The following is a 10,911-nucleotide window of genomic DNA, read 5'->3' on the forward strand; positions in this document are numbered from 1 at the left end:
GATAAGTGTCTAGGTCCTCTCTCTCAGAGCTGTCGGGAGAGCAGAGGTGGTTGGTGCCTGGTTCGGCCGCGCCCCACAGCAGCGTGCTGGAGCACGAGGAGCCGCTGCGAAAGGCGAAGAGGGCCGGGAGCCACGGTGCTCGTCGGCGGCCGCTGCATCTGCCGGGAGAGTATGTCTTGTTTCCAAGAGCTCTCGATTTATCCGGAGGAGAAAGAAGAGAAGAGCAAACAAACAAAAAGGTATGAATTTTATCTTGAGATGAAGACAGCGAGTCAGTCGTGACTGAGGGGTCTCCTGAGGTGACTCTGAGCAGATGGAGCCAGGAGGCTGAGCCTGAAGGACGAGACAGTTGAGGTGGCGGGAAGAGGGGCGACTAGGAGCTGGGAGGTGAGGCCAGGACGGGTTTCCTGCTTTGAGGGGAGGGAATGCCTCCGCTCTGGTGGGAAAAGGAATGAGGGCGGCCGTGGGGTTAGAAACGCCTTAGGTGTCCGACGTCACTGTTTCCTCCTCACGTTGCTGCAGGTGCTCAGAGACAAGGGGAATGTTCCTCTTTAAAAAACCAACTCATGGGTTCCTTGGTAGTTTCTACTTCTTTTCTGGTCCTTATTTCATTTATTTCCACTGTTTTTTTCTTATTTCCATGTGTCTGCTAACCTTTGCCTTAGTTTTGGGTGGGTGGTTTGGTTTTGTTTGGTTTGGGGTTTTTTTGGTATTTTGTGTGATTTTTTGTTTTTGTTTTTGTTTTTTTAGTTCTTTGTGGTATAAAGTTATGTTGATTATTAGAATCTTTTTTTCTTAATCTCATTTGTTGTTGAATCATCCCTCTTAGAGCAAAGCCTGTGCTGACTCCCGTAACTTTCAGTTTGCTGTGTTCCCACTCATGTTTGCATCTCAAAGTATTTTAGTTCCATTTGGATTTCTTCTTTGACCACAGTTTGTTCTGGAGTGGTTGTTCATCTCCACATATCTGTGAATTTTCCACCCTTCATGCTGTTATTGGCATCTTATTTCATATAATAACTGTGGGAAAAGAAACTTCATGTGATTTCAGTGTTAAATCTGTTAAGACTTGTTTGGGGAACTTCCCTGGTACCCCAGGGTATAGGAGTTCAATCCCTGGTCAGGGTTCTAACATTCTACATGTCTCAGGGCCAAAACCAAGACATAAAAAAAAAACAATATTATAACAAATTCAATAAAGACTTTTTTTTAAAAAGTCCTGCTTGGGTCCTAACATGTGATGTGATCTGGTGAATGTTCTCTGTGGTCTTGAGAAGAATGTATATTTTGCTGTTCTTGGATAGGTTGATCTGGTTATGTCCATAAAGTTCAACTGTTCTAATGTGTAGCTGACTCCAATATTTCCATGTGGGTTTTCTGTCTGATGAAAGTGGGAGTATTGCAGTCCCCACTATGATTATGTTTCTCACTTTAGATACAATTTTTGTTTTATTGTTTAGATGCTCTGAGGTGAGTAAGAACTTATATAGAAGGCTTATCTTGTGCACCAGCATGATGATGACTATTGCAATCTTAATAGACTACAACATAGTATAAATATAATATTCATATGCACTGGGAAACCAAAAAATTGTGTGACCCACTATATTGTGACATTGACTTTATTGCTATGGTTTGGAACCAAACACAACTTCTCTGAATTACGTCTATATTTCTGCTGTGAACCTCGCAATTTCTTTCCTTTGGGCTTAATTCGTTCTTCTTTTATAGTTCCTTGAGGTGTAAAGCTATTTTGTTTGAGATCTTTCTTCCTTTTTCATATAGATATTTATTGCTATCAACTTAGTTCTTGATCTGCTTCCCATAAGTTTTGTTATCTTGTATTTCCATTGTCATTTTCTGAAGATGTTTTTATTTATTTTTGATTTTCATTTCATCCGTGTAGTTTAATCTTCACATATTTGTGAATTCTCCCATTTTTCCTTAATAATTAATTTGTAGTTTCTTATCACTGTGGTTGAAAAAGATGCCTGAAATGAATTCAGTCTTAAATATAAGACACATGGAGAATGGACCATGTGCACCTAAGAATATATTTTCTGTTGCTGATGGATGGTGTGTCTGTTAAGTTCATGTGGTCTCATATATAGTTTGAGTTCAATGATTGCTTATTGATTTTTATATGATTAATCTATTGCTGAGACTATGAAATTAATGTCCATATTATTACTGTGTGGGTGTATATTTTTCCCCTTGATTTATGTGAACAAGTCCTTAGTATACTGAGGTGCTCCAATGTTGGGCTTACAAGTATTTACAGTTGTTCTATTTTATTAATGAATTGATACTTTCATCATTATATAATGACTTCCTTTGTCTGTTGTTACAGTTTTTGCCCTTTAGTCTGTTTTTGTCTGAGATGACTACAGTTACCCCTACTTCCTTTGGTTTCCACTTGCATGGACTATCTTTATCCATCCCTTCTCTTTAGGTCTATGTGTGACTGAAAACTTATATTCTGCATAACATAGTCCTGTGGGACACCAGTAGGCTGAGTACCCTTCACTGTTGGGGTGGGTGATTAGAGGGTCCACCCCTTCGGGGGCAGCCACAGAGGTTGAAGCATGAGATATGTGTGGACAAGTTCCTTCCAGGCACAAGATGAAGGCTTGGTTTTATTTTTTGAATCAAACCAGAGGGAGAATGTGGAAGGAGTGGCCACTTGTTCTTTCAGTCTCCTGAGAGCCTCCCAGTCAGCCGCTCAATGCAGTGCTTAAATGCCAGATTCTCAGGCAGTAGCCAGTAGAGAATACAGTCAAACTCCAGCAGGGTGATGGGTGTTAAAGCCTATTCATGCTGCACTGATCCTGGGGATGTGGCCATGTGGATGCTAGCAGGTCATTTCATAGCCACTTTTTAATTTTCTTAGCCCTTTGAAGCTCCACAGTGCCCATCCACACTGTCTACCAGAGCTAAGTGATTTGAGGGAGCTAATATGTGGTTCAAGTCCTTCTCAGAGAAGCAAGTAGTTGAGTATTTCATCGTGATTGGAATGCACTGTGCTACAGGTGGGGTTCATGGTGAGCAGGTGTCCCAGACTTTATCACCTGTTTTGATGTGGGTGTTTCCAAAGTCATCTGATGTGTACAAGTCATTCAGTGATTTCCTGAATTTCTCTCAAAGGAATTGATCCATGTGTAAATGTATTCACTGTGTCCATGGGAGGAGCAAACTTTCTGTGTTGCCATCTTGGTGAAATCACTCAATACGTTCTTATAATAAGTGGGATGATCATGACTCCTAAAGTGGTAGAGTACATTCTTATCTCTGTCTTCTGTCACTCGTATACCTGATACATATTATTTAACACCTATGATGGGTCAGCAAATGTTGTTGAACAAGACAGATATGATTCTTGAGTTCATGGACCTTACATGCAGGTGGAGAACAGGATATACAAGTAAAAAGGAGTAAATAAAAAATTATAATGGTGAAACTTATAACTAATGTCAAGTGTATGTTCTCCAGGTAAAACTGATTATCTGGCATATGAGAGTGTCATTTTTTTCAAGAGAAGTAAAGACTGAGAATCCCTTCCTAGTGTTGGTTATGTAAGAAGACTGCTTATGTCATCACCTGCACAGTTTCCTTTCTGCTCCAGGACACTCTGAAATACTCTCCATGTCTTTTCAGAAAGATGTCCTAAGAACTGCAATTCAGGCAGCTCTGAAAACCACCTGTCTCTTACAGATGGGAGTTGGGTCTCTGGTCAATGTCATCCTTTTCTTCCACAACATCTCTCCACTCTTGTCTGGACACAAGCAGAGACCCACAGACATGATTCTCACCCACATGGCCCTGGCCAATCTCTTGGTTCTTCTCTCCTCTGGGATCCCCCACACAATGACAGCTTTTGTTTCAAGTAAGCCCCTGTCCATTCTAGGGTGTAAACTTGTATATTACATACACAGAGTGGCCCGCAGCACCGCCCTGTGCTCCACCTGTGTCCTGAGCACCTACCAGTCCTTCACCGTCACCCCCAGGAGTGAAGGGAGGTCATTGCTTAGAAGAGCCCCGAGGGTCACAGACTCTTCCTGTTGGATCTGCTGGATATTCAGTGCCTTAGTGAATATTTGTGTTCCTGTGAACATCAGTGGCCCACAGGACACGCACAACTATTCTGATACTCAAGGCAGGTGGTTCTGCACATCCTTGGTTCATATATCAGGCTTTACGTTCTTGTGGTCTGTCTCAGATGCCATATTTATTAGCCTCATGATCTGGTCCAGTGGCTCCATGGTGCTGCTTCTGCACAGACACCACCAGAAAATGAAGTATATTCACACCCGCACTGGACACCACAGATGCCCCCCAGAGACCAGAGCCACCCACACGATCCTGATGCTGGTGGTCACCTTTGTCATCTTCTATGTGCTGAATTCTATTTTTGCTTTTTGTATTAGTGCTTTTCACGATTTTCGCCTATGGTTGCTGCAGACCTCTAGTGTCTTAGTTTCATGTTTTCCCACTGTTTCCCCCTTCCTCTTGCTCCTTAGGGATCCTAGAGCACCTAGATTCTGCTCCTGAATTATTAAAATGTATTGTTAAAGTGTGAAATGTATAGTAGCTTCGACAATGAGAGTAGTGACTCCATTCTGTAACTGTTTCCTCAGTAATAATGTTTCTCCAGTATAATTAGCATATAACATAATGTCAGTTCCAATTGTGCAGCATGATAAATGGGTATTTATATGTATTGCAAAATGATCACCACAGTGTCTAATTGATAAGAAGCCTGCACACCCTAAACCTGTGCTCTGCAACAAGAGAAGCCACCACAATGAGAAACATGTGCACTGCAACTAGAGAGTAGCCTCCATCACAGCAACTACACAAAACCCATACATAGCAACAAAGACCCAGTGCAGCCAAAAATAAAATAAATAATTTTTAAAAGAAAGAAATTTATCATTAAAAAAATACAAACTCTTTATGAGGAAATCATTTCCTTGATGGCCAGTTCAGCTCTCTAGAAGAAACCTTCTTTCTTCAGTTTTTACAAATTATTTTTTCCAAGTGTTGCAGCTAATACCTGATATACATTGACACATAATCTAATGTTTGTCTAGATAAATATTACTGTAGGGTGGATGGAAATTTTTATTTCATGGATGAAGATAACAAATACATAAAATGGAGGTGTTCTTCTGTGTCACCATATACCTTTATTTCACTTGTATTTTCCAGTATGCTGTAGTGTTAATACAGAAAATAAATGTTGTTCATATGGTTTGCTTCTTCTTTCAACCTGAATTTTCTTTATGTGATTGACCATCAATAAATTTGGTTGATTGAATGGATTAAGTAACATGAAGGAGGGAGTAAAAACTGTCTTTATATTTGTCACTTGAGTGTTTATTATTCATCACTGAAAATCAGAAACTTGGGTCTTAGTTTTCAGTTTTTCCTGTTTTTCCTCTTTTTTTGCATTTTATTTGGATAGTCTAGTGTTTTGTTTTTTGCATTCCATTTGAAAAGTATGTAGTGTTATGGTATAACTACTTTTTTATTGGTTTGATTTTTGTAGCCATTGTATGAGTTCCTAAAGTATTATATTCTGCTTAGAATCACTGTTGACCATTTTATAGAATACGTAGGAATTTCTTAGACTATACAGTTCCACACATTTGTAATGTTTTATGGTACTGTTTTTATAAATGCTTATTCTCTATACATATTATTACCCACAGCTAATGCTATGGTTTTTGCTGTGATAAGATAGTTGTCTCTAATGCAACAAATGTGGTAGTACCAAGTGTTGAAAGGATATGGATCAAGAGAATTTCTTTTTTTCTCTTTTTATTTAATTTTTTAATTATAGTTGACATAAATGTTATATTTGTTTCTGGTGTACAACATAGTGACTCCACATTTATTTACATTATGAGGTGATCACCACAAGGCCCGTTACCACTCCTCTCTGTACAAAGTTGTTACAGTGTGACTATTCCTTATGTTATATCTTAGTGACTTATTTATGTCATAACTGGAGGTTGTGCCTTAATCTGTTTCATCTGTTCATCTGTTTCATCCAACCTCCAACTTCCCTCCTTCCTGAAAACCACCAGAGTATCTGCTTCTATAAGTCTGATCTTGTTTGTTTTGTTTTCTTCTGTAGACACCCCATGTAAGTGAAGTCACAATATTTGTCTGTCTTTATTTGATTTATTTCACTTAGCATAATAGGTCTAGGTTCATCCATTGTTGCAGATGGCAAAATTTCATTCTTTTTCTGGCCAAATAATCTTCCTTTGTATACCACATCTTACTTATACATTCATCTGTTGATAGATACTTAGATTGTTTCCATTTCTTAGCTATTGTAAATAATGCTGCAATGAACATTAAGGTGTCCATATCTTTTTGAATTATTGTTTTTGTTTTTTGGAAAAATATCCAGGATTGGAATTGCTGGATTGTATGGTAGTTCCCTATCTCATTTTTTGAGGAATCTCTATTCTGCTTTTCACAGTGACCACACCAGTTTACATTACAACCAACGGTGCACGTGAGTTGCCTTTTCTCCACATCCTCACCAACACTTGTTATTTGTTGTCTATTTAATAATAGCTTTTCTGACAAATGTGAGGTGATATCTCCTTGTGGTTTTGACTTGCATTTTCCTGATGACTAGTGATGTTGAACACTCATTATTACTGCTTTATAATATTCCATTCATTACTTATTCTAGTGCTGATGGGTATTTGACTTTTCTGGCTTCTTACCATTGTGAGACATGCTGCGATGAACTTTCTTACACATGTGTTCTGATGAATATGTATAAGAGTTTCTCTTCGTTAAACAGCTGATCTGCCATGAAGAATATAAATGTTTACATGACAAAATAATGTCGTGTTATTTTTCAAAGAAGTTGAAGAAGGTTTCACAGGCTGCATGAGATGCTGCATTTCCCCTGCTGACTTATTCAGCCCCTGATACTGGACCAGGTGTTTTGCCACAGCCAGGTGGGTTTAGCTGAGAGGTAGAAGCTCTGAGTCTGACCAGCAATACCCAATGGAAACAGACATTGGCCCATAGAGGTCGATTATGATTATAAATTTACACATAGCCACATTAAAGTAAGTGTCAATTATTTTACGATGTCAATTATTTTACGGTGTCAATCATAACTATTACCATTTCAAGTTGTAATCAGTTCTGAATAGTTCTTGACAAGATGGTTTAAAATCTCTGTCTTAATACTTTCTTGAAATTGAGTGTGTGTGTTACATCCACAGCCCCTCTCAGTTCAGATAAGCCCATTTCAGGAGCTCTGTAGCCACACGGGACTGGAGCTTCCACACTGGACAGCCCAGATCTGGACACTTTGACCAGCTCCGCTAGAAGTCTGGTGGTGAACCACATCCTTCATGTAACCAGCATTTCATATCTCAGAGCCAGGACCATGAGTATTATTTCTGTTTGCATCTTCATTACCTAGTACTAGGGACGGCACACAGTTGGGTCACAGTAACTCTATGTGTTTAAATACGTGGGGGCATTTTCCAAGGATGAATAATCATTGAGTACATTAAATCATTATCATGCATATTTTCTGCAGACAGGGACTACAGTTGAACACTTTAAAGAGGCAGTGGCCGTCTTATCTCCCTGCCTTCTCTTCTCAAACCCATGTACCTGAACTGTGGACAAGTCTGCTGGCCACAGTGCATCAACTCACTGCCGAAGGAGCACAATGGGGACGATTAATTGTACCCCTTCTGCTCTGTGGGCTTCAGAAGAAGGAACTCAGGACTGTTTCCCAGCTTAGGGAACTGGTCCCCAAGAACCAATTATAAATTGATGGTTGCTATGGTCAATTTAAAGTATTCTAATGTCCCCTCTCTATTTTTTCTAATCAGCAGTAATTCTTAACCCACAGAACTCTGGAGATCCCAATGCAATTGTTCTTCCTGGAGTTTCTACCCTCAGACTCTACACGCTGAGCCCCCATCAACCCAAGGATAGAGTGCATGTTTTCCTACCCCAGGTCTTGTTTCCAAGGTGTTTCTTTCCATCGTGAGTCTCTGCTCCCATAAGCTTTGATCCCTTCTATTCACTGTCCAAGTCTTCAGTCTTTGAGGCAGTGATGCCCTGGTTTTCTCACCTCTTTTACAGATCCAAGAATTTTCCCTCTGTTCAGTGTTTTTTTTGCTGTTAAAGCCGAGTGGTGACTTTCAAGCTCCATGCACGAAAAACCAGAAACCAGAAGTCCATGACTGATTTCTTAAGTTACATTGGGTAGAGTAATTCTGATGATACATGAGTTCTCCAATGTTGACAGCTAATTCAATTGCAGCCATATTAAAATTGGTTGGACAGTCTTATAACCTGAGTGATATTTTTGCATTTTATTTTCTTAAATTAATACATTTTTACCATAGGCAGGATAATCATGAGTTCTGTGGGTGGTAGACTATATCCTTGACTCTGTCTCCTGTCATATATTCATATACTCAGTACGTACTATTTAACACCTGTCAGAGATCAACCATGTTGCTGAAAAAGATAGACATGACTCCCAAGTCATGGAGTTCAGTTCAGTTCACTTCAGTCGCTCAGTTGTGTCCAACTCTTTGCAACCCCATGAATCGCAGCACGCCAGGCCTCCCTGTCCATCACAAACTCCCAGAGTTTACTCACACTCATGCCCATCAAGTCGGTGATGCCATCCAACCATCTCATCCTCTGTCCTCCCCTTCTCCTCCTGCCCCCAATCCCTCCCAGCATCAGGGTCTTTTCCAATGAGTCAGTCCTTCGCATCAGGTGCCCAAAGTATTGGAGTTTCAGCTTCAGCATCAGTCCTTCCAATGAACACCCAGGACTTATCTCCTTCAGGATGGACTGGTTGGATCTCCTTGCAGTCCAAGGGACTCTCAAGAGTCTTCTCCAGCACCACAGTTCAAAAGCATCAATTTTTCAGTGCTCAGCTTTCTTCACAGTCCAACTCTCACATCCATACGTGACCACTGGAAAAACCATAGCCTTGACCAGATGGACCTTTGTTGGCAAAGTAATGTCTCTGCATTTTAATATGCTATCTAGGTTGGTCATAACTTTCCTTCTAAGGAGCAAGCGTCTTTTAATTTCATGGCTGCAATCACCATCTGCAGTGATTTTGGAGCCCAAAAAAATAAAGTCTGACACTGTTTCCACTGTCTCCCCATCTGTTTCCCATGAGGTGATGGGACCAGATGCCATGATCTTAGTTTTCTGAATGTTGAGCTTTAAGCCAACTTTTTCACTCTCCTCTTTCACTTTCATCAAGAGGCTTTTTAGTTCCTCTTCACTTTCTGCCATAAGGGTCGTGCCATCTGCATATCTGAGGTTATTGATATTTCTCCCGGCAATCTCGATTCCAGCTTGTGCTTCTTCCAGCCCAGCATCTCTCATGATGTACTCTGCATATAAGTTAAATAAGCAGGGTGACAATATACAGCCTTGATGCACTCCTTTTCCTATTTGGAACCACAGATATAAATACAATAATGGTGAATAATACAGCTGTTGTTATGTGCTTGTTCTTCAAGTTGAGCCCCTCCTGTAGAGTATAAAAGTATCTGCTTTCTCGGGAGAAAGAAGAGTAAGAATTTTTTTTTATTTTGAGAATTCTTTTCCAGTGTCAGTTCTGTAAGAAGACTGCTGATGTCATCATTAGCACAGCCTCTTTTCTGCTCCAGGACACACTGACATCCTCTCCATGTCTTTTCACAAAGATGCCCTGACAATCCCAGGGGAGATGGTTCTAAAAACTATCTTGCAGTTACAGATGGTGGTTGGGGCTCTGGTTAGTGTCATCCTTTTCCTCTACAGCATCTCTCCAATCTTGCTGGGCCACAAGAAGACATCCACATACGTGATTCTCACCCACATGACTGTGGCCAGTCTCCTGGTTCTTCTCGCTCTTGGCATTCCCCACACAACGGCAACTTTTGTGCCAAAGAACTCCCTGTCTAGTCTTGGGTGTAAACTCTGTATTACTTACGGAGGGTGGCACGCAGCACCACCCTTGTTCCACCTGCGTCCTGAGCATCCATCAGTCCTTCACTCTCATCCCCAGGAGAGCGGAGTGGCTGATGCTCAGAGGAAGGGCCCCCAGGGTCACTGGTCCTTCCTGCTGCACCTGCTGGATGTTCAGTCTCTTACCGTACATCATTGTTCCTCTGAAAACCACTGCTCCACAGAACACACACAACTATACTGATAACCAAGGAATGTGGTTTTGCTCATCCTCAGGTCCTGCTGACGGCTCTGGCTACTTGTGGTCCATCTCTGATGCCGTGTTTCTTGGCCTCGTGGTCTGGTCCAGTGGCTCCGTGGTGCTTCTGTACAGACATCACCAGAGGGTGCAATATATTCACACCCCCACTAAGCACCACAAATGCGCCCTGGAGACCAGAGCCACCCACACCATCCTGATGCTGGTGGTCACCTTTGTCATTGTTTACATACTGAATTCCATTTTTTCTTTTTATATTGCTTCCTTCTCAAATATTCATCTATGGTTGATACAGACCGCTCAAGTTTTGGTTTCATGTTTCCCCACTTTTAGCCCCTTCTGCTTATCCTTAGGGATCCTAGATTTCCTAGATTCTGCTCTCATGTTGTCAGAAGTCATGGCTGAAGCGCAAATGTGTAGAAGATAGCTTCACTAATAGCTGTGTCACTCTATTCTGTGACTCAATAAAAACTCAGTGCGTTTTTATTGATATAATTAACATAAAATGTTAGAGTAGCTTCAGTTGTACAATATAATGTTTCTATACCTGTATATGTTGCAAAATATCACCTCAGTAAAAATTAATTGCTGTATTCATACACAGACACAAAAATTATTTTTCCTGTAATGAGGACTTTTAAGATTTACTCTCTTAGCAATTTTAAAACCAT

General features: G+C 40.6%; 1 protein-coding gene and 1 pseudogene across 1 annotated transcript; both read left to right on the forward strand.

Moving 5' to 3' along the window:
• Positions 1 to 3,642: 3,642 nt before the first annotated feature.
• LOC133052012 (vomeronasal type-1 receptor 4-like) lies at positions 3,643 to 4,548 on the forward strand. Its single transcript, XM_061136736.1, has one exon. It carries the CDS (start codon positions 3,643 to 3,645, stop codon positions 4,546 to 4,548), a length of 906 nt encoding a protein of 301 aa, XP_060992719.1.
• A 5,173-nt stretch (positions 4,549 to 9,721) lies between these two features.
• LOC133055217 (vomeronasal type-1 receptor 2-like) lies at positions 9,722 to 10,645 on the forward strand (annotated as a pseudogene).
• Positions 10,646 to 10,911: the final 266 nt, after the last annotated feature.

This window comes from Dama dama, chromosome 4, assembly GCF_033118175.1.
Source record: "Dama dama isolate Ldn47 chromosome 4, ASM3311817v1, whole genome shotgun sequence".
Lineage (NCBI taxonomy): Eukaryota > Metazoa > Chordata > Mammalia > Artiodactyla > Cervidae > Dama > Dama dama.

What these genes read in the sequence shown, in the direction of transcription:
- LOC133052012 (XM_061136736.1), top strand. Translation starts at nt 3,643, where the DNA reads ATGTCTTTTCAGAAAGATGTCCTAAGAACTGCAATTCAGGCAGCTCTG.